Source organism: Schistocerca nitens, chromosome 6, assembly GCF_023898315.1.
Source record: "Schistocerca nitens isolate TAMUIC-IGC-003100 chromosome 6, iqSchNite1.1, whole genome shotgun sequence".
Lineage (NCBI taxonomy): Eukaryota > Metazoa > Arthropoda > Insecta > Orthoptera > Acrididae > Schistocerca > Schistocerca nitens.
The window spans coordinates 16,096,051-16,120,964 of NC_064619.1; the positions used below are offsets into that span (position 1 = coordinate 16,096,051).

The 24,914-nt window shown below is 40.7% G+C and overlaps 1 protein-coding gene across 1 annotated transcript in view; it reads right to left on the minus strand.

Annotated features, from left to right (window-relative positions):
- LOC126262688 (chitin synthase chs-2-like) overlaps positions 1-24,914 on the minus strand; it is a 254,809-nt gene that overhangs the window by 60,865 nt on the left and 169,030 nt on the right. The window contains exon 17 of the mRNA XM_049959463.1: positions 23,849-24,084. Coding sequence (XP_049815420.1) covers positions 23,849-24,084 — 236 coding nt within the window. The remainder of the gene's footprint in view (positions 1-23,848; positions 24,085-24,914) is intronic.

A 24,914-nucleotide genomic window follows, 5' to 3' on the forward strand; every position in this document is an offset into this window, starting at 1 on the left:
TGCCTGTCCTGTACCTGTCACTATACTGTATTGTATGGCTTATGTTTATGCTGTGACACTGCAGCCTAATAAATGTGGATTTCTTCTAACCATGTCTTTTATTGTGCTCAGAGTTGGAATGCAAGTGATGACAAGTAGAACTTCCGTGCACTCAACTTCAAAACTTTCATGTGCACAACTTCAGTGACTGGTTCTTTTCTTTTTTTTTCTCTCTCTTTTTTCTGGCCTTCTTAGACCACCTCATAGCTGTGTTGATAGTACAGGCTCCTTTGTCTCTTGCTGTACTACCACGGGTTTCCAATGTCTGATGACTCTGCCCCATCATTGTTAGTGGACAACATCAGTGCATAGTAGTAGTCTAATCAAGCAAAGAGGAAGTTCCAACAGGTCGCACCAGGAATCCTAGCCACAACAGATGACCCCCATTGGCAACAACAACAAGGGCACCGTGTAGCACTTCCATCTGGCCCCTCCTGCTTTGTGAAACATGAGAGAGCTGCATGTGGACAATGGAGCAGCTGTTTTACTCCTCAGCTCTCAAATGCAGGCATGGCAGGGCACTCCACCACTGGCCCCTGTCAAATGCCATCTGGTAAGCTACAATAATAACATATTCTTGTTCTTGGTCAATTTACTGCTGCCAAAGCTTCCAAATCTGTAGTCTGTCCTCATACTTATTAGGTCATTAATTATCGTCATACTGAGACATCGTTTGAGTTTGATGCTATCGTTGCTTTTAAATTTTCTGCTATTGTAACACACCCTTTGTCTTTTTGGCCTATGTTGTGGCACCCAAATACAGATGCATTGTTCTGGCTGCCCATGGGGCCTGATCCATTGTTTCCTCAGGAATAATCATGTTTCCACTTGCCCAGAAGCACAGCAGACTATCGATAGTTTACCAATCACCAATTCCAGGATGACATCCCCAGCTGTTACAGACCCAGCACAAAAACATTAATTGTGAGGTGGAATACTGGTTTTCGGCCTGCTGCAAGTGTTCAAATAAACATGTGGCACCACACACCTTTTGTTTCTATCCCCTTGGTCAGTACCCATGCTGCCTTGGGAAAGAACTCAAGCAAACTTTGCTGAATCTTTTTTAGTCACGTTTTGGTTGCTGGTTGCTGATAACTTTACTGTTTTTCCTCATGTTGTTTGTTGCCTATCTGTCATAGCAGACAGAACTGTCATGGCACTGTTAACCATTTTTTCTGTAGAAGGCCTATCTAATTTAGTGATTCCAGACAATAGTCCTCAATTGTTGGTACACTCTTTTCAAGATTTTTGCTCGTGCCATGGCATCCAATGGCATCAAAGTTCACTCTGGGCAACACGTCGCCCAGGATGTGCCTTCCCTACCCTCCCACCAGTGGACCATGCCACGTGGATGACACAATTTGACCTGCACTGCCTTTCTCTTGTGGGAAGGAATGCCAGGCTTCCTCAGTGTGCCTTCTGCACTAATGCGGTTGCCTCCAGGTGCCTCCTGCACCAATTCGGGTGGCTTGTACACTGATGTGAGCACCTTCTGCATTGACACGGGCACCTCCTGCACTCGTGCTGGTGCCTTTGGGCACCTTCTGTACAGATGCGGGCACCTCCTACATTGTTGTAGGTGTCTGTGCACCAATGCAGGTGCATCCCAGATTGATGCAGGTGCCTCCTGCACCAAATAAGTCCATCCCACATCGTCAGACGTGCCTCCTGCTCCAATATAGGTGTACCACACAGTTTGAGTAGCACACTATTTGGCTGCTCCAGGCCCCCACCACAGGTCACCAATCATGCTCCAGTGCCTCAATCACCTGCAGCCAATGACCCCTGGCAGGCAAATGCTCTACATATTTCTGTGTACCAACACCAGCTGGCAGTCTGTACATGTCACCAAACAATCTGTGCATGTCTTTACCTATCACCAAACAGTTCCGCACCAGTCCTGTACTTGTCACTATTCTGTATTTTGCTACTTATGTTTACGCTATAACACTGTAACATAATAAAATGAGGATTTCTTGTAACCATGTCTTTTATTATGTTTGGAGCTACTTGTTCAATGATCTGAGTCTAATGCAGCTGCTAAAGAGGAATGTCATTGAAGCATGAACTGAGTGATGTGAAGAAATGTTTACAAGTCTGAAGGAGGAACTGCTCTGGGGCAGAATACTGTACTATGCAGATTTTTGTATCACATTTTGTATCACTTTGGATGGATGTGGATGTGGGCTGGGGGTGGAAGCATTTCAGAACTTACGCATATTGCAGGGGAAGACAATTGCATTTGGCAGTCAAACATTGTCAGCACCTTGCTGTGGTGTGGGAGTTCCAACAATATGAGGGTGGTTTGAAAAGTTCTTCAAATCACCATGGGAAGTCAGCGGTAGCACAACAAGTTGTTCATATGATATCCATTGGGCTGCTACTTGTAAACACATGCCATATCAATGCTCTTGGAAGAGAGCTGTGGCAGTGATGTGGCTCTGTTGTTGTTCCTGCATAGTGATTTGCGAAGACGGAAAAAACTGATATTCGAGCAGTGATTTGGTACTTTGTAAAGAAAGGTATGAAAGAAAAGGACATTCAAGCCAATTTCCAGAATACACGGGGGGACACTGCTCCTTCATATTTAACTGTTGTGGACTAATGAATTTAAATTTGGTCAAGATGTGTCACTACTCCAGAAATCATTGCAAAAGTGCACAAAATGGTCATGGAGGATCGCCGATTGAAAGCACGTGAAATTGATCACGCTTGCTAGATGTCATCTGAAAGGGTATATCACATTTTAAATGAAGAATTAGAAATGAAAAAATTATCTGCAAGGCAGGTGCCGCAACTCTTGATGCTGGATCAAAAACGCATGAGAATGGACATATCGGGCCAATGTTTGGCCCATTTTAGCAGAAGCAAACGAGATTTTTTGCGCCAGTTTGTGACCACTACTATACCCCAAAGGCAAAACAACAATGAAAGCAGTAGAAACATGCTGACTCTCTGCCACCAAAGAAAGCAAAGACAATTCCTTCGGTGGGAAAGTTCATGACATCAGTGTTCTGGGATGCAAAGAGGATTCTGTTTGTAGATGATCTCCCCACTGGGTAAATAATTACTAAAGAATACTATGCTAACCTCCTGTACAAATTGCAACAAAAGATATGTGAAACAAGGCCAGGTTTAGCATGGAAGAAAGTCATCTTCTGTCAGGACAATGCGTGCTCACACACGTGCCGGCACCATGGCAAAATTACGTGAACTAAGGTATGATTTGTTGCCACACCCACCTGATTCACCTGATATGACTCTGTCAGACTTCCATCTCTTCCCAAAACTGAAAATTGTTCTTGGTGGACAAAGATTTACTTCAAACGAAGAACTGATAGCCGGAATTGACAACTATTTTGCAGGCCTGGAAGAAACTTGTTTTCGAGATGGGATCAAGGTATTGGAACACTGTTGGACCAAGTGCATTAATCTGCAGGGAGACTACATTGAAAAATATAAAAAAAGTTTCACTGATGTAAGTACTTTTTTCTATTCTATTCCGAGAACTTCTCAAACTGCCCTTGTAAATTTGAGCAGTACTTACCGGGAAATAAAACTATTGCACTCATTGACATGGGGCACTGAGGTTTCTTAGAACTTGTAGGTTGTGACACAGTAGGCTCATTAGATGGGTGCTGTATTGATAGCAATTTGAAATAGAGATACAATATATAAGAAGCAAAATATTGTAGCGGATGCTTTGTCTCAGATGCCAGGGTGAATGGGGGCTGTCAAGAGTGAGATAAAAATACAATACTTTGAAAAGGCTAAAGATGAGGGCATGATTAGGAAGGCATGCAAGAGTATTAGGTGTGAGCAAATCACAGATCAGTAATAAGTTGGTCAAGCATTAGTGGAGCTCAAATGATTATCCAAAGATCAAAGTCTGTCATAAAGTACACAAGGTTGTTCTTTTTAAGAGAAAGGACAGTCAAGTGGGAAACAGGGATCTACAATTTTGGACCAGCTTTTCGAGTAATTAATTAACCTAGCGCATGAAAGTTATGGACATTTTGGCCCACACAAGTATATTGCTAAGCTTCAAGAAAGTGTCCTATTTAACAGTTTGTGGAGGAGAGTAAGAAAGAGGTAAGCCATGTGCAATAAGTGCCAGCAAGAAAGTGAGGGCAGCTACCATGGAATTTGAGACAAAGGGTACTGGCTACGAGACCTAAAGAACTAATAGCAGTAGATTTGTTTGGTACTTTGTTGGTTTCAAGATGAACATGTAGTTAATACTTTTGCTATCCTAGAAAATTTTTCTATATTTGTCAAACTTTATCTGATCAAGAGAGAAAATGCAAGGCTTCTCGTTGATAAACTGGAAAAGGATTATGTACCCAGTTGGGTAATCCAGAGGCCATACTGTTGGACAATGGACCCCTATTTGGTCTAAATATATGGAAAGGAATAATAAAGCACATTAAAATTTTGGTTTATTTACCACAAGGGCACACAAGCAACAGAGTTATGAAGGAACTGAATAGGTTGTGCAAGACTTACTGCCATACAAACATACTTCATGGACCATACATGTACCCAAATTTGACACAATTATAGATAATATATGGCAATGAACAGATTGTGTTTTCTCCACGTGAGTTGGACCTAGTAATCTTATTAAAGAAGCAGTGTTCCAGTTATTCAAGAGGTAATTGCTCAAGAAAAGGAGAAAAGTGTGAAAATCAAACGAAGAAAAAGAAAGAGATAGCACAATAGTTTATTTGAAATTTCATCGCTAGCTTTGGTTAAGGCACTGAAATGGCCAAGGAAAATAGATTCTGAAAAAGAGGAATTTTGGCTTGTGTACCACGATCCATTTGAAGGGATACAGGCACCTCAAGGAAACACATATTTGCCGGAATATCTCGAAATCCAAGAGGGAATTTGGATTGAGAAACATTACAGATATGAAACCATATATATAGGGATGAAGTAGGTGATGCCGACTGCTGGACGTAACAACTTTGATACAGTAAAAAAAGAGGGAGAATGGGATGGAACGGGGGAAGCATTAATGTGTATGTCAGTGCAGGAATGGATGTAGACAAGATAAAAGAAGTACACATTTGATGGCAATGGATTCAGCAGAGACAGCAGGTAATATTACGATAAACTGTCACAATTCACTTAACAAATATTTCCAATGGTAAGGGGGTTTCTTTGGAGTGAAAGTTAGCAAAACTTGCAAGAATATATTGTTTTGAAAAGATGATGAATTGCAATAATAAATTTTCTGCACATACTTTCTACCTATATGATAATGTAAATGTACCAATAAGTTAAATACATCTTGACAACTTGGATTAAATGTGTACCAATGTGATGGAAAGGAATGAGACTCCTTAGAATATTTAAGTTACTTAATTTAATATTATTTATTAGGAATGTGTCATGACCCAGGACATATTATAATGTCATGACATATTATAATTGATAATTTCAGTAACTGCAGTTTCATTAACTTAGGAGTTATAAGTTTGTATCAATTGACAAATTACTGATGGGCTGATTTATGATGTGTCTAACTGGAGAATTTTGGTGAGTGTTGGTTTAGCACAGCAGAAAGGACTGCTCACTAAATGATAAACTACATATCTTTATATGTTTCACATTATAAATTTGTGTATACTTAAAAAATCTTTCAAGCAGGATAAATATGAGTAGCATTTGCCTAACTGACTCAATGATTTTTTTAAGTAAATTATAAGAAATTTTTGTAACCTGTCATGAAAATCATTAATAGTTACTCATTTATTTTGCTATATTTTCTAAAGTGAGGAATGTTGATATAGTGCATAAATTATTTTGGATGGGGATGTGATGGGTCTAAGCAGTTTCATTGGCAAGCTTCACTTAAGTCTACTTTACATGACGACATTGGGTTGCGCCACTCGTTGCGTGGAATGAGTTGCTCACAAGTGGTTTCATATATGACTGTAGATACGGCAACACCAGTATACACTTCAGTTTCATCGTTTTGTAGGTCCCTGAGTCATGTCTGAAATGGAAGTTTTGGCACCTGCCTATCACACAAGTTGTGATGGACTTAAAGCTTGTTGCATGGAATCACTGCATAAGGAAAAAATAAGAAACGTGTTTCGATTCGTCACGGGATGAAGAAAAGACGTCAGCTCGGTTGCTCAGCATCCTTGCTGAAATAATTTATAACTGAAGATCCAAGAAGTTCTTTTAATTATCTTAGAATGTAACTGCAACTGTTCAAGTTTTTTCTAAATAGAGTTAATTATGCAATAAGGAATAAAGGTACTGTAATGCATGAAGCAATATCGCCATAACTGACATTACATATCATATTACGTGCATTACAATCGAGAACACTAGGCATGCTATAAGATATGGTTTTAGTTGGTGATGTAGCTATTTCATTAACACCAATTGTTATTAATATTAACAGTAATAATTATTAACATTTGCAACAACAATTATTTGAAGCAGGCCACATTAAGAAGAGAATGGTTTGCAAACTACTCTCTTGAAGATAAATCTGTACAGTGGCTATATCTAAAAATTCTAACATATGTGAATGGGGAGCACTGCAGTAACATTTTAAATAGATGAATATTGAATAAAGAATGCAGCTTCTTGAATTGGTATAGCCTTCCCTCCTGTCAAAAATTTTCCTTAACAAAAGAGTTGGCCAATGTGGCCATCTTGTAGACGAGAGCATTGCCACAGGTAGAATTACACATGGTTGTATTTTTCTTAATTCAGTTGTATGTGTGCTGCTAACTCAATAAATTTTGTCCTGCACCTCAGATATTGTCAAAGCATCTATGTTATGATAGCGCATGATGGTCTCAGCGGCAGCAATATGTTGCTTATTTTTGTAATCGGCATCACTGAAATCCCACAAACACTTATGCGAAGCATAGATATCCCAAAAGTGAACATTATTCTCCATTCCCCACTTCATATTTCAGTTTGGCTATACTCTACAAACACACATAACCTCAAAACTCATGCAGCTAGTGTCGCCAAAGTTGGAACATGCTGAAACTGTCTAGTTTCACCAACGAGTTGTGCAAACTTGTGGCGCGCGTCCACAGTGGCCGGTAGCACAGTTGCCTACAATGTAGTGTCGTTGTGTAAACTAGGCTTAACACTGATCAGCCAGAACATTATGACCATCTACCGGTATGTACAGCTTTGGCATGGATAACAGCAGTGAGAAGCTGTGGCATGGAATCAATGACGCCATGGTAAATTGCTGGAGGGAAATGGCACCACATCTCCACACACAAGTCACCTAATTCCGAAAAAATTCTGGGGATTGGGTCGATGAGCTCTGACACACGTTCAATCACACCCCAGACATGTTCAATCGGATTCAGATCTGGTGAGTTTGGGTGCTATTACATCAATTGGAACTCGCCACTGTGTTCCTCGAACTACTCCATCATGCTCCGTGCCTTGTGACATGGCACATTATCTTTCTGAAAAATGCCACTGCCATCAGGGTACATGATTGTCATGAAGAGGCGTACTCGCTCTGCAACCAGTGTAAGATACTCCTGGGGTGTCACGGTGCCTTGCATAAGCTCCACTGGACTCATGGATGCCCACTTGAATGTTCGTTGCAGCAGGTTTGGAGAACGAGAGCCATAACCAGACATTTCTTGAACAATACTGCTAGTATATACAAACACACACACACACAATTTAATGTTACACACTAACATTCAATGAACTGGATCTTCTTGACCACACAGATAGAACGACACCACTACACTTCTTCAAGGAAACTAATACACTGATCAGCCAGAATGTTATGACCACTGACCTGCTATCAATATAAATGCATCCAGGTGACAGCAACAGCGATCTATTGGTCATGTCTCTGAGCCAGTACAAATACACACCCGCAAGAACCCACATCATCAAGCACTTAACATGTCCTCCTGCAGAACCCATCCACTCTATTACCATGAAGTGTCTTTTGTGGACTGTACGCCTTCTCAACTTTGGCACCACTTATGAGCTCAGGTCAGAATGAATGAACTTCCTGACCTCATACTTGGGTCGTTGTGGCTTGTAAAATTGCCATCAGATCTCCAACAACATCTGTTGGCTCACAAAAACCACACCCTGAAAGAAAAGCTGCACCTGGTGGACCAGGCATACAGCATCATCAAACAGCACCAGCTCACATCCACCAGTTTTTTTTTTTTTTTTTTTGGGTACGCCTGAAGTTGGTAGCACTGTGCCATCCCTGACTCTTGCATTTCATTGGCCAGCCAGCAGAGGTTGGACGTGCAGCATGAAACAGCAATTGACAGTGCCACCTGGCGGTCAGACCACCTAACCTGCTGCCACTTCTCACCCAGTTGCCCCACCCGCCCCAACACCGCAACCTGACAGATATTGTTCTATCACTTTATTCAGCTCAGATAATGAGATTTTTATGCGCCTCTTCACGATGCATCTCAGACAAGTTCTGTACCAAGTCCTGTCATCTGTGCAGACATTCTTGGGTGGAGATACTAATATACAATCAACAGTATGTGACTGTAGAGGTGTCATCACATTTCAACAGCCTGTCGACTGCTGGGAGCCATCATTTCTGTTGACTCTGACCAGGCATTAAATCGTGTGACAACATCTCCCTCACAAAGGTGATGGAACGGATAGCTTTCCCACCAACCTCTGCCCCCAGAACCACATGGCTACTTTGTGATGCTTCTTCGAGGGTGACAGTAAATGGACTGTTGACAGCTGTAATATCAATTGCGCTGTCAGTCCAACAGGGTTGTCCCTTTTCAAAGATCAAGCATGCCATCCCACTAGAACCACTTCTCTGCAGCCTCTAACATCAGTTATTAGGATCACTCTGCAGGGACACACATTCAAATGTCGCACCTACGCAGACGGCCTCATCTTCATCATACACACCTGTGAGGAGGTTCAAGGGGCAACACCTGGATCAAGCTATATGGGAGCAGAAGGGGCAGCCGTGTGAATGTCACCAAATCGTGTGGGATGACAACCGGAAGGGGGCTCCTGGCTGAAAGTCTGGTGCCATTCAGGACAACACCACAGGATGCCCATCAGCATGCCATAAAGCTCGATGCCTTAGCACCACAAAACTGCAGCATGCAAAACCGCAGTACAAGAATTGCTAGACTCCAGTATTGTCAGCCCGTCCAACAGTAATTGGTGCTCACCGATCCACTTAGTTCCTAAGAAGGATGGCTCATTTCATTTGTGTGTTGATTGCCAACAACTGAATGCCCAGACCATCTTAGATAACTATCTGATACCATACATACAGGATTTCGCCCAACAGCTCCATTGTGTGCAGGTTTTCAGTGTGAAACTCTGTCGGAAAGTGTACCACCAGATCCCAATGCATAAGAACAACACCCCCAAGACTGCAATAATCACCCCTTTCAAACTCTATGAGTACTGCCACATACCATATGGCCTAAAAATGCCACACAGGCCTGGCAACATTTTATTGATTCTGTACTATTCTCGCTGCTGTACTGTTACACATATCTAGACAATATTCTTATTTCATCAACTACCTCCAAGAAGCATGAACAATATCTGTCACAAGTCCTTAATTTACTTGCCGAGAATAGCGTTGAGATCAACGATGATAAATAGCAGCTGCGAGCTGCTAGTGTGACATTCCCAGGCTATACTGTCTCTTTTTTTATTTTTTATTTTATTTGGTATGCGTATTCCATAGATCCGTACATGCGAGTGATTCGCCTGGATGTGGAATGTGTCAATACAATTGTACAAATACAATTAATGCTACAGAATAGTAATATAATACAATGATATAGATATTATAAGTATCTCATTTACAAACTGTCATTAAACTAGTATAGCAATTCTCAATATAACATTATAACATTAACATTATGACATTAACATAATATTGTATCATCCATCTAATAACTAAGAGACTAAATACATCTATTATTAAGGGAGGGCATTACTTCTGGAAAATAATTCATCTAACGAGTACAGTGGATGGTCGAGCAGGTATTTTTTTAACATACCTTTGAACAGCGTTTCATTTTCTATTGTGCATTTAATATAATTAGGCAATGCATTAAAAGTCTTTATAGCAGCATACTTTACTCCCTTCTGTACAAGTGTTAAATTTTTTAGTTCAACATGTAGATCATCTTTACCTCTAGTATTGTAGTTATGATATGAACAATTGGTTTCATACTGAGCATAGTCTTTATTAACTACATTCATCAGAGAGTATATGTACTGACATGTTGTGGTCAGAATACCTAACTGTGGAAAAAGTTTTCTACATGAGGTTCGTGGAGGAACCCCACACATGATTCTGACTGCTCTCTTCTGAGCAGTGAAGATTTTTTTTGAGGCTGGTGAATTACCCCAGAATATTATTCCGTAACTCATTAATGAGTGGAAGTACCCAAAGTAAGATGATTTTAAAATGTTGATGTCCCCAAAATGAGTAATTATTCTTAGAGCAAAAGTTGCTGATGAAAGCCTTTTTAGAGTAAGGGACACATGCTGTTCCCAGTTGAGCCTACTGTCAATGTGAACCCCCAGGAATTTAGTGGATTGCACCTGTTCTAGTTCCTGGTTGTCATGGGCAATTACTATATTTTCTAGAGTTTTATTTTTTGTGTGGAACTGTATAAAATTAGTTTTTTTAATATTAACTGAAAGAGAATTAATTGAGAACCAAGCTGTAACTTCTCTGAGTATATCATTAACATCAGTCTCCAGATCAGCAGTAGACTTACCATCTACGACAATGCTTGTATCATCAGCAAACATTGTGAATTCACAACTTTTACTAATGGACAGAGGTAAATCATTAACATATATTAAAAACAGCAAGGGTCCAAGGACAGATCCCTGGGGAACTCCATGCTGAATTTTGCCCCATTCAGAATCCACTAGATTAGGAGATCCTTTGTTGCAGCCATTTAGAACCACCTTTTGTTTCCTGTCTTCAAGATATGATTTTAGCCAGTTACCTATAGGCCCTTTGATTCCATAATGATAGGCCTTCTCCAAGAGTATCTTGTGGTTTACACAATCAAAGGCCTTGGAAATGTCACAGAAGACACCAACTGGTGACTTCTTACTATTAATAGACTCCAAGACATCATTTGTGAGTGAATATATGGCACGCTCTGTGGAAACGCCTTTTTGAAAACCAAACTGTCTATGGTTAATAATATTAAGTTTATCTAGATGTGCCACAATCCTGTTATACACTGCCTTTTCAAGAACCTTTGAAAATGTTGTTAAGAGAGAGACAGGACGATAATTTTTTACATCTGTAGCATCGCCAGACTTGAAAAGAGGTCTCACAATGGCATATTTCATTCTCTCTGGAACAACTCCCTCATAAAGAGACGTGTTGCAAATGTGAGCAAGTACTACACTTACATCATTACTGCAGGCTTTCAACAGTTTATTAGAGATGTTATCTATACCTGAAGATCCTTTACTTTTCAATGAGTGAATTATTTTTTTAATTTCATTAACAGTTATGGGTGTTACATTTATATCATTAAAACATTGTGGGAGGTTAAGTTTCAGAATATCTAAAGCTTCCCCAAGGGCACCATTGCAACCTATTTGAGAGGTGACACTTAGAAAGTGGTTGTTAAATGTGTCTGCCATCTGTTTACTATCAGTTATTTCCAAATCATTAATTTTTAGGACAGCTGTTTTTTCATTGTCAGATGGTGCAGTACCTGTTTCCCTCTTTATTACATTCCAAATCGTTCTGATTTTATTGTTTGAACAGTTAATTTCAGATTGCATGCACATACTTTTAGATTTTTTAATGACTTTATTTAAGATTTTGCAGTATGTCCTATAATATTTCATCTGCAGGGGATTATTGGATTGTCTAGATATTATATAAAGTTCCCTTTTTCTCTGGCATGATATTTTTATGCCCTTGGTGAGCCATGGTTGTTTGCTTGATTGCCTGTTCTGTAGTCTACAGACCTTTTTTGGAAAGACATGTTCAAATATACCTGATAATTCATCAGTAAATAAATTATATTTTGTATTGACATCATTTGCAAGATAAACATACCTCCAGTCAGTCTCCCAAATGCATAATTTGAATTTTTGGATATTTTCCTCATTCATGTTTCTAATGGTTTTCCACTGTGCACTAGCTTTGTTCTGATTTGTATTAAAGTTGTCAATTGTGAGTATTTGCCCATCATGATCAGAGAGACCATTTATGACTTTTTCAACTTTGATGTGATTAGTTTTACTCATATCTACAAAGATATTGTCTATTAGAGTGCTGGAAGTGGCAGTAGTTCTTGTGGGAAAACTGACAGTGGAGACAAGGTTGTAGGTATGCATTAAATTTGCAAACTCTGTCTTAGAAGATGAGCTTTCTAGGAAATCTATATTAAAATCTCCAGTCACTATAATGTCCCTATTTTTTCTTGTTAGATACAATAGCACAGAATCTAATTGTTTCATGAATACTTTAAAATTACCAGATGGAGCCCTGTATACTGCTACGATTGCCAGTTTCTTGTTAGCTTCTACTATTTCTGTGACACATGCCTCAAAGTCTTTCTCTACACAATATTTCTCTACATCTATTGTATTAAAAGACAGGCTGTTTTTCACATAAATAACTGCCCCACCTTTGCACATATGCTTTCTACAAAATGAGGTAGCTAAAACATAGTTTGGTATATTGAGCATTTCGATGCCAAAAGTGATATGGTGTTCTGTCAGACAGAGAATATGAGCACAATTTGCGCCTGTTGGTTCATCAATATTTACAATAAATTGGTCTAACTTACAGAGCAGGCTTTGAATATTTTGGTGAAAAATTTTGAGCTTATTTTTAACTACATGATTGGTTGTGGTGCTGCCATTGTTGGGACTGAGTTTTATTTCTTTTGACATACCAATATTACAGGAACAGTTTTCTGCAGGGAGGAGGGAGCTGTTGTGCTGGTAACACCCACATTTGTTGTTATTAACTACATTACTTACATTCTGATTGGAACCTTCCCCCTTCTGCCCCAGTACCATAAAAAATCCCCATTTGCAGCTGAGGACTTTCTTGATCTCAGGCACATCCTATGTGGAGCAGCTGCAGACACTAGTGTGCTCCTTTCTGCCATAGAGGGCGGATCTCCTGTTGGCGAGGTTTCTACACTGTCAGCTTGTACACTTGATCCTGTGGGGGTTGGTGTTGCTGTTGTAGTTGTGTAGTATGTAGCTGCATCTGCTGAAGCTGCTTTGGAAACTTCTGCCCTAGTTGAATCATTTATCTCAGCTGTTTTTGAAGAAAGTGGAGATTCTAGTGCTGGACCTGTTGTCAGTGATTCAGTTTCATTTTCTTGTTGGAAATTTTCAGTTGCTGTGTTTGGTGGTGGAAGTGGTATGGTCGTGCTATTCTTGTCCTTAACTGCCTTCACTGCATTAAGGATTTCTCGACTAATGAATGATTTTCTCTGCAGGAGAGATTCACCCCATGTTGGAATGAGTCGCCTTTTTCTGTGACCTTCCTCTGCTTGAGACTTACTGTGACCTATGCTGTTTCCTAGGCATGATAAACTATTTTTGATGACACATCCTGCACGCTTTATCCCTGCAAGCACTCTTGACTGATACACTTGCAGGCAAGAACACTTCCGGACTTCGCAAGGTTCTGTGGTGTGATGACATGCAACGCACGTTTATCAAGTTAAAAACTGCACTAGCGAATGCTGTCACTCCATGCACTCGTTCTCCAAAGCTCCAATATCGATCATGGCAGACACGAGTGATGCAACCACCGGCACTGTGCTCCTTCATCACATCGAGGGTTCTGCGCAACCACTTTGTTTCTTCTCATGAAAGTTGTCTTCCTCACAGTGTAAACAGGTCACTTTCAAATGAGAATGTTTTTTCGTTTATGAAGCAGTTCATCGAGGGTAGATCAGTGACTATATATACGGACCACAAGCTGCTGGCCGATGCAGTGTCTAACCCAACAGATGACCTTCCTCCTTTATGCTTCTGACACATGGACTTAATATGTCAATTCACCACCAATGGGGTGGACAACATTGTCGCCGACAACATGTTATGAATTGGTATGATCTTGTTCTCTTTGGACTTTGATGAACTAGTGACCCCGCAAAAGACAGATGATGACATACAGCAGTTACTACACAGTGAGTCTACCTTGCTCTCAATTGAGCCTCACCAAATTCCAGGTTCTTCCCTACTTGTCCTCTGTGACATTTCCACAGGCACAGCCCACCCCAAGGTCCTGGCTGTCTTGTGCCATAAGATATTTGCTGCTGTCCATGACCTCACACATCCTAGTATTTGGGCCACCACGTGCTGAATAATGAAGTGTTTTGTTATTAGGCACATGGTGCCTAATAACGGAGTCTTTTGTGCAGACAGGGGCTGGCCAGACTGCAAAAACTGGTCCCGTTCATGTGTACCCTGCCAACACTCCAAGGCTGACTGCCATGCATACCCACTCTTGGGCTCGTTTGACATTCCTTCCCATTCAAAGGATTTTTGCTACATCCTGTCCATCATTGACCATGTTAGTTGGTGGGGCGAGACCATTCTGATCAAGGATATAACAGCCGACGCTGTTGCATGAGCCATTATAGCCTCCTGGACCAAGTGGTTCAGCTGCCTGTCTTCAGTCACAATGGACCAGAGATGACAATGGGGTACGAAGTGTAGACAACCTCCTAGATGGTGTACCCCGGGCAACACTGTAACATGGCACAGCGGCGAAAAGTCTACACATCCACGGCGGCCGGACGCGACAATGCCTCCCGGCCCACACAGAGGCAAATAGAGCAGAGTCTTAGCATGAAGAAGCTGAACGTATGCCAGTTCAACATAGAAGGCTACACGAGGACCAAGGGAGAAATCCTCGAAAAGATCTTAACGAGTAAGTGTCGTACTCCTACAAGAGACCCACCTCACAGATGAAACCATCAATCGACTCAAAATACCAGGATTTACAGCTGTGAGCTACACTGGACACGACAAACATGGCATAGCCACCCTAGCGAAGAACGAACTCCTAATGAATTTGGACACCAAAGTGGCACCAGCAGAGCATGCGATAGGCATAAAACTGGGAGAGATGACACTGTATAACGTCTACAAACGTCCATCACAGAAATGGCCCACAGGTATCCTACCCGAGGCTGACCACCCAGCAGTTTACGCTGGCGATTTTAACTCTCAGCACACCAGGTGGGGATACCCGAGATCCGCAGCTGTAGGGACTGGACTAAGTGACTGGGCAGACAACCGGGACCTACACCTCCTTTTCGACCCCAAGGACACAGCGACCTTCAAATCAAAGGCGTGGGGCACAACGTCAACACCTGACCTGACCTTCGTCACACGTGGAGCAACAGGTACACCCGTGCGAGCTATAAGAAGGGTCCTCGAGGCGTTCCCCCGAAGCCAGCACAATCCAGTAATGGTGGAGATCGGACTATCAATCCCAGTCATAAAAAGCCTCCCAATCCCCCGGTGGAACCTGAGGAAAGCTGACTGGAATAAATACCGATCCTATGTTGAGAAAACGATAAACCGGATACCACCAAAACCTGAGAACTACAAAAGATTCGTAAACTTAGTACAAAAAGCGGCCCTAAATGCAATTCCACGAGGATCGAGAAAGGAATACACCCCCTGCTGGACGAAAGAGTGTGAAACACTACTGGAGGAATATGAGAAGACCGGGGACGAGGAGACTGCAGACCAACTGGTCAACGCCATGAATGAGGATCGTAGGAGTAGATGGAGGGAGGCGATGGAGAATCTAGATTTTACCCACTCCAGCAGAAAGAGCTGGGGCCTGCTGAGGAAATTAGGCGGTGCCACAGCGCCTAACAGGCCGACTCTTGGAACCAGCGCATCTGAGATTGCAGCTGTCCTGAAACAGACCTCCAAAATCCAGCTAAAAACAGCCGAAAAGAGAGAAATTTCCCAAGAGCTAAGCAGTTTATTGCTTAATAACCCAACCAACATGGGCATTGTAAAAGAAGTGGAGACAGAAGAGATATCCCAGGCCTTGAAGCTAATGAAGACAGGAAAAGCAGCCGGACCTGACAACATCCTACCAGAATTCTTAAAGGAATTGGGAACTTTAGGAAGAAGGTGGCTGGCCAAACTTTGTACGGAATGCATAAGCACGGGGGTTGTGCCTAAGGAATGGAAAGAAGCAAAAGTCATCGCAGTGCTGAAACCCGGAAAGACTGGAGATAATCCTAGGAATTACAGACCAATATCCCTGCTATGTACCTCCTATAAATTATTCGAGAGAATATTGCTGACTAGATTAACTCCATACATCGAAGCCAACCTCCCAACATACCAAGCGGGTTTCCGAGCAGGTAGAAACTGCTGCGATCAAGTGCTGTCCCTCACAACCTATATTGAGAAAGGCTTCCAGAACAAGATGAAAACTGGCCTGGTCCTCATAGACCTCACATCAGCTTACGACACAGTATGGATTGAAGGGTTACTGCTTAAGCTAACTAGAATCATAAATTGCAAGCAGACTTATAAACTACTCAAGAACATACTAACGAACAGGAAAATCAAGGTCTCAGTCCATGGCACGAACAGTAAGAGCATGGTTCTGAATAATGGTCTGCCACAGGGTTCAGCACTAGCACCCGCCCTCTTCAATCTATACATAGCTGACTTGCCAGAAACTAAATCACGCAAATTTGCATATGCAGATGACCTGGCCATCGCATATCAGAGTAAAAACTACAACGATCTCGACGAAACACTGAATGCAGACCTTGAAGTCCTGAACACCTATTACTCCAAGTGGCACCTACTTCCCAACCCCAACAAAACAACCAGCACTATAATGCACCTCAACAACAGAGAGACACACAGAAAATTACAGATCTTTTCGAATGGCCAAAGCATAAGACATGAGAATAAGCCTAAATATTTGGGAGTGAAACTAGACCGGACCCTAACGTACAGCTCACACCTCGAAGACACAAAGCAAAAACTAAAATCCCGCAATGCTATCCTTTCAAAACTGGCTGGAACAACATGGGGATGTGGAGCGAGCACTTTGAGAACTTCAGCACTAGCCCTTGTCTACAGTGTAGCTGAATACTGTTCACCAGTCTGGAGGAGAAGTGCACACGTATCTAAAGTGGATGTCCAGCTGAGGGAGACAATGCGAATAATCTCGGGAACACTCAGGGCCACCCCCTGTGCATGGCTTCCTGTACTAGCGAACATAGAGCCTCCAGAAATCAGGCGATCACAGCTAGCCCTAAGAACCTACAGGAAAATTATAGACAACCCGGACCTCCCTATCCACCAAGATCTGACACCGACAAACAGGCTTAAATCCAGATCACCCTTTTGGAAAATCGGTGAAGAACTACAAGCCTTTGAGCCGAGAACGGCCTGGAACGGAGTATGGTCGGCAAGTGAATTTAAGAACAAAAATTTAGTACACGATCTGAACAAGAAGATTGATGGCTTCAACCTACCAAGAAGAGTGTGGACAGCTCTAAACCGGGTCAGAACGAGTGTTGGGAGATGTAAACACCTGATGAACAAGTGGGGCCTGGCAGACAGCGCTGTATGTGAGTGCGGAGAAATACAGACAATGGACCATCTACTCGTGTGCAAAGTGTATGGCTATGGTGGTGAACTCATGGACATACATAGACTCAGTGACTCAGCCATAGAGTGGCTCAAAAACATATCTAATATAGTGTAGAATTATATTGTTTTCTTTTTTAGTATATAGTGATAAGAATATTGTAAATTATGCCTCTGTGATGCCGAACGAGTAAATAAATAAAGAGATGACAATTTGAGGCTGTTCTTTTTTCCTAGCTGTATGACCGATGTAGTGCAAAAAAATTATGCACAACAGGCTATCACCTGCAGAGCAACGGGCTGGCTGAGCACTGGCACTGTACTTTAAAAGGCGCAATGATGTGCCATGACACGTCTTGGTCAGACACTCTCCCCTGGGTCCTCCTTGGCATCCGTATGGCCTACAAAGAGGATTTAGAAATCTCCCTAGCAGATTTATTGTACAGGGTACGTCTCGTCCTTCAGGCGTAATTCATCAAGGACTCTAACATGCATGTGCAGTCCGAACTTCTGACTCTAGTAGAACACGTCTGACACTTTGCTGTGTAGATAAGCCCTGCACCACCAAGGGCACACACGGGCTCTCACATTTTACTGCACAAAGACCTACACATTTGTGACTATGTATTGTTGCGTGATGACACAATGCAACCTGCACTTCCGCCTCCCCCCCCCCCCCCCCCCCCCGACCCTCTCCCAGTACTTGAGCCCACATACAGTGTTGCGCCACTCACTGCAGAGCTTTGGCATTCTGCTCCATCGTAAAAGAGAAACAGTGTCCGTCTTGCATCTCGAACCAGCTTAGTGGCTCAACAAAGATGCAGATTTGGAGGACAACTCCACCCCACCCCATATTTCATGTGACCCCTCACCCCCAATGCTCCTAATGGGCCGAGCTCTCCTTCCAGCTCCAGTACTGCATGTGACAATTGCACCCAGCTCAGAGGTTGCATATGAAGGATTACCCTCACCTTGCCCCTACCACAGTGATTCCACTGAGCAGCCAATGCCATCTGATGACACCTACATTGTCATCTTCCACGTTGACGTGTCATCCTTTCCCATCAAGGATCTCTCTTTGCAGCTACGGGTCGACACACTGTCCATCCTGCATGCTCCTCCACCCAAACTGGACGATTCGATTGCCCACATCTATGTCTACATCTACATCTACATCTACGTTATTACTCTGCTATTCACAATAAAGTACCTGGCAGAGGATTCAATGAACCATCTTCAAGCTGTCTCTCTACCGTTCCACTCTCGAATGGTGCGCAGCAAAAACAAGCACTTAAATTTTTCTGAGCAAGCCCTGATTTCTCTTATTTCATCATGATGATCATTTCTCCCTATGTAGGTGGATGCCAACAGAATGTTTTGCAATCAGGGGAGAAAACTGGTGATTGAAATTTCATGTGAAGATCCCATCCCAACAAAAAACACCTTTGTTTTAATGATTGGCACTCCGATTCACATATCATGTCCGTGGCATTATCTCTTCTATTTGATGATAATACAAAACGTGCTGCCCTTCTTTGAACTTTTTCGATGTCAGCTGTCAGTCCCAACCATTGTGGATCCCACACCGCACAGCAATACTCCAGAATAGAGCAGACAAGCATGGTGTAAGCAGTCTCTTTAGTAGTCCTGTTGCACCTTCTAAGTGTTCCGCCAATGAATCACAGTCTATGGTTTGCTCTACCCACAACATTATCTATGTGATCATTCCAATTTAGGTTATTTGTAATTGTAATCCCTAAGTATGTAGTTGAATTTACAGCCTTAAGATTTGAGTGACTTACCATATAATCGAAATTTAGCAGATTTCTTCTAGTACCCATGTGAATAGCTTCACACATCATGCTCCTCTGAGCGTTTGTGATCCCTCCAGACAAGAGGAGACAGCCAACACTGCCTCAATTGACAACAATGGCCCCCTCACTATTTGCATGCCACTCATGGCGCTCCATGCCCCCACATCGTTGGGCTGCCTGATCCCAGTTTCCTGGTTCAGCACTTGCTCTGCCCACCAACGTGGCAACACGATTTCATCATGAACGGTATCTACAATCACAGACCAAGTGCCACACCAACCTACAACACCACCTCTCTCCGTGCTCCCCACTAGGGAGGAGTGGGGTTCGTGGCGGTCTTCGAGCACCAGAATCAATTGTTGACACAACATGCTATCTTTGAACTACCAAAATCTTTGACTTTTTTCAAACGTGTGCCACCATTGCAGTTTGTTCACTCTTATTCCATCACTTGGCATGTAATAGTGTGTTTTGTTCAGTGTTCTTAATAATTCAGTTCAATTTTTAGTATCACATAACATGCCTTATACAATCAAAGAATATAGAGTTTACATACAAAGTGGTGTTCAGGTTCTTAAAATGACAATTGTATGACCTGTTCCTCATATTGCCATAAGACGTGTTTCTTCTATTGTTTTCTAATATCCTTGTAGTCAAAAAGTTTTAAATATGTCTTTGGTTCCAGATGCCTTCAGCATTTAAGTACTGTCAGTCTTTCATTTCTGGCAAAGAGAGAAAGATTTGTGATGTGAACACGGTATGGGCTGTCAGAAACAAATATTGTCAGAAACTTTGTGGTGCAACTGCTATTTTTGGTGTGAATTTGTGCTGATGAGAGCTGAACAATAAAGAACTGTCATTGTAATTGATGTCATGTTACTAGCAGACTGATTGATGAACTGAGATAATATTGCAAAAGGGGAGTAAGCTAGTTTCAATTACAACTGGCTAATTCATAAGAGAAAAATTAAATCTTCACATTTTTGCATATATGCAATGAATCATTTTATGTTGACTAAAGTATTATTATTATTATTATTATTATTACTATTGTCATTATTATTATTAACTGTATTTAAATGCACAACTGGAACAAGTAACAAGAGGCCAAGATGTTAATGGAAAATGACCAGCTCATAAATGAACAAACAAGACTGGTCAAACTGAAATTTGCAGGAACCACAAACTTATAACAAAATCAAATAAAAAAAACTTGGAAACATCATGCATTCAGAAAATGTGAATGGCAGCTAGATCATGTCTCCCTGTATAAATTGTACCATCATGAAATCTACAAGTTTGAAGTCTCAAAGATAACATACATGCGGTTTGACTAATACACTGTAAAGATCAAAATAAAATTAACTCCTAGGGTAAAGAATGAACTTCCAAATAAAAATTGGAGAAAATTCTTCCAAACCAAATTAATAAAACATATCCTACACGAAATCTGGAAAGAGTCTATCAACATCAAATCACTACAAGAGTTGATCATCAAATTATAGTTGACAGCAGAAGAATTAGCTCCAATCTCAGGGAGAAACATGATTGGTGGAACGAATGCAACCAGGTGGTACAGACAAGACACCACGCTTGCATGAACTAACCATCAAGTCCAAAATTCAAGAAAAAATTAATTTAGAGCTAATAAAACACAGGAAGTCCAACTCATAAAATCATTAGATGAACAAAGCAAACATCCTTAAAAAAGCTAGAAATAATAGATGTAACCTTTTTTTTAAAAAAAGCAATTGCCACATTATTAAAAAAACTTTTGGCAAATATCTTAAAAATATGAATCCCCCTAAAAAAATTAAAGCTGAGAGGTAAACCAGGAAAGTTACCACATAGTAAGAAAACAAGAGATCCTTACAGAGACATTCAACAAATTTTTAAATTGTGATGACCCAACAGAAATATGGACAAATATGGACAAATTCATTTTAACCACCCATGGTCTAATAGATACTCAACAGCAATGAGATAAAACTCACAATCAGAAAACTAAAATATTACAAGGCTCTTGGCAAAGACCTAATCTGTGCAGAAATCTGGAAAAACAAGGAAAACGTGCAGTCATATATCGCCACCAAAGCTGGTCAAAATATGGGTTGTAAAGAAAATTACAGAGCATTGGACCACAGAAATAATCTCCCCATTACATAAAAAAGGTGATAAAACCAACATAGATAATTACAGGGACTTCCAGACTTTACAAACAATATTTTCTCCTGTACAATTTACAACAAGATCAACAACACTCTGGAAGCACAACTTGGAGAATACTAGGAAGATTTCATCCACACAGCAGCTGCCCAGGCCAAATTTTCAGTCTGAAACTAGTAGTAGAATGTTACAAATACAGAAATAAACTATGTCCAAACGTGCCTCGTACGACACAGTGGTACAGACTGACTGCCATTTCATTCTCAGCCTATCACTGGATGAAGATATGGAAGGTCACATGGATGGCACACCACTCTCCTTGCTGTTGTCTGCCAACAGAGATTAGCAGACAGGATGGCCACCTATTCAAGCGCCAGCCAAGCTCAACAGTCCTTAACTTCAGTGATCTGATGGGAACCAATGTTTCCACTGTGGCAAGGCCATTGGCCATACAGAACTAAACAACTCCTTATTTCATTCACATACTTCAAAAAAGCATGTGATAATATTCACAGATTCACAATTTTAAAAATCCTCAAAACATACAGTTTCATCTCAAATTAACAAAAACCGTAAAACTAGCTTTAAACAAGACAAATTCCAAGGTAAAGTTAGGGATACAATTTCAAAGGTTTTCACAATAAAAAGTCTTAGACAAGGCAATGGATTGTTGCCACCGCTTTTCAATGCTGCCATCAACTACATCATGAGGTTTTGACACAAAGAAAATCTGCCTAAAATCAAAATTGGAGCAAAACCCTAAATGAGAACAAACTGTCTGCAGCTTGCTGATCATTTAGCTCTCTTAACTCACGACATAAAGTAGATCATACCCAGATCTCCAGTCTCACAAAATCAACTTAAAAACAGATTAACAAGTATCCTTTCAGAAAACTGAGATCATGCCCATGAAATTCCTGTGTATAAGAAAAAGCCTTCATAATCAATTAAAAAATTTATATAGTTCTACTGTTTAAACACCATAGCCGAATTATGAAGTGTAACTTAAGTGAGAAACAAATGGGGATAAATAGAACCAACAAAATGATAAAGGCTCACTTTCTAATTGGTCAACATATAATAAGAAATGCTTCTCAATAGACACTAAGTTCCAACAATACAAAACCATAACTCTTCTGGGAGCCACTTATGCTTGGGAAACCTTGTTCCACATTAAAAATGAAAGAGGAACTGCTCAGCCCTTCAAAACTAAAAGAAGAATCATCAGGACTTACACAAATAAAAATAGAAGCTCAAAGGAGTCTCCCCACTGAATCTGTCTATCAGGAGACTGACCCAGTCACCAGCATAATGAATAAGAAAAGAGTCTTATTTCTTTCACTTATAGTGAATAAAAAGAAACAGGATTTTACAACAACTTGTGATGAGGAATCTTAGAAAGAAGACAGGAGGGCAATGGATCCAAACATTCAGCAAGATCTTAAAGCAGTTAAACTCCAGAAAACAGATACAGAGGAAAATGATAAAATTAGTATTCTTCTTAAGAAAAAAACATTTTCAGCAGAAATGATGCATAGAAGGTCTACAGAGATTTCAGACGAGTTGCAAAAATTACAATCAGAAAGAATGTAATGGTACTGGGCAGATCACCAGAACTGAACAATACAACCTTCAAAGAAGAACTGGATGTGGAACAACTCAGGATCCAATGTGTCCAGTAAAGTTAATAATAATAACTAAATTTCCACTGGATGACATTGTGCAAATTTAATGTCATCCAGTGTCAAACCTGTGAAGTTTATTTCACCATATCTGCTGGGAAAGCTTGAAGAGTCACAATAATTAACATGATTGATCAGACAATTTGGAAAAAAATTATTCACCACCGTGTAATGTTTTGAGTGGAGTTCCATATTCTGATTTAAGAAATTCCAAACTAATTTTAGTGTTAGAGTGAATGGTGTTTTAATTAAATAAATCTGCATTCTTAAACCACATACTAAATAATTATTTTCCTTGAATGGACACGTAAGTGTGAATTATGAATTTTTTAAGCAATGATATTATTATGAATCTATTGGGAAAAAAGTAATAGTAAAAGCCCTTGATTAACATAAATTAAACAGACAACCATTATTGACAGTTAATAGTTAGTGCTGCATAAGTACACTGTTTCATGATATTATCACATTCCTTGACTTTTCTAATGTTCATAAAACAGGTCTCACCGTTCAAGGGTCTCCAGTCTCTTTCCAATCGCTTCTAAACTTCCAGAAATCATTAGTAGACGTTCTGCTTCTTCAGAAGGTTTTGGATATGTGCAGCACATGCATTTAAATAAATTAGCCAGAGAAAATTCAATGGAGCCTTTGTTGCTCTTTGTTTTGTCAGTGAACTTTGTCAGGAAGCTAAACATGCCCGTCTTCTTATCTTTTTTCTTTGTTTCTATGGCCACTGCTTGTTCCTACACAAAGATTTCAAAGGTATCACAAGACATAATAGTTATGATTATCAATTTTGAAAAAAATGTTTAAGTTGCTAAAGATTCAATATCTGAGTGTACCACACTCATATTCAATACATGTCTTTAGTCATTAATGAATAAAAATCAAATAATATTGAATATTGTCATAACACATTGTTTCAAATTTGAGTGCACTGAATTTGGACCACATGCAGACAAAAAACTGTACTGAGGGACATGTTATTACTACCTTCTCAATAAAATGAAGATACAGGTGCCAATCCATCACAAAGAACAACACAAAATCTCTGGGACACTCAACAAAGAATTTTTTGTCTTGCAACAGTTTTGTTTCATAATCATTTTAAAAGAATATAGAACTGATTCTTCAGTTTCTCCTGGTGTATTCATTGATCAAACAGCCCATCAGAGTACTGCCAGTCCTTAATGTCAAACAGGCACAATATTACAGCGATCAAATATGTCCCCATTGTCAAGTGCATAGACAAACTGAGCTTCTCAGAGCATGCAGCTGTCTTAATTTCCTCACCCACCGCCCCACCCCCTGTAAGATGTTCCCTCCAAGGTCTGCCCATGAGGGTGCATGTTGGCAGCCAAGAATATGCTTGTATTGGCATATGTGGTAATGTCAATGTAGTTGCTCAGTCCGCCTAGTCGCCAGATTATCATGTTTGGTGAGAATCTTCTTGCTAGACTCATTGCTGGTTCCCAAGTTTTGCTGAGATTGTTGCTGCAGTTCCACTTGAAAAGATCATCTCTGGTGCAAATTTTGATGTCTTCTCTAATGACACTGTCCCAATATTTGGAAA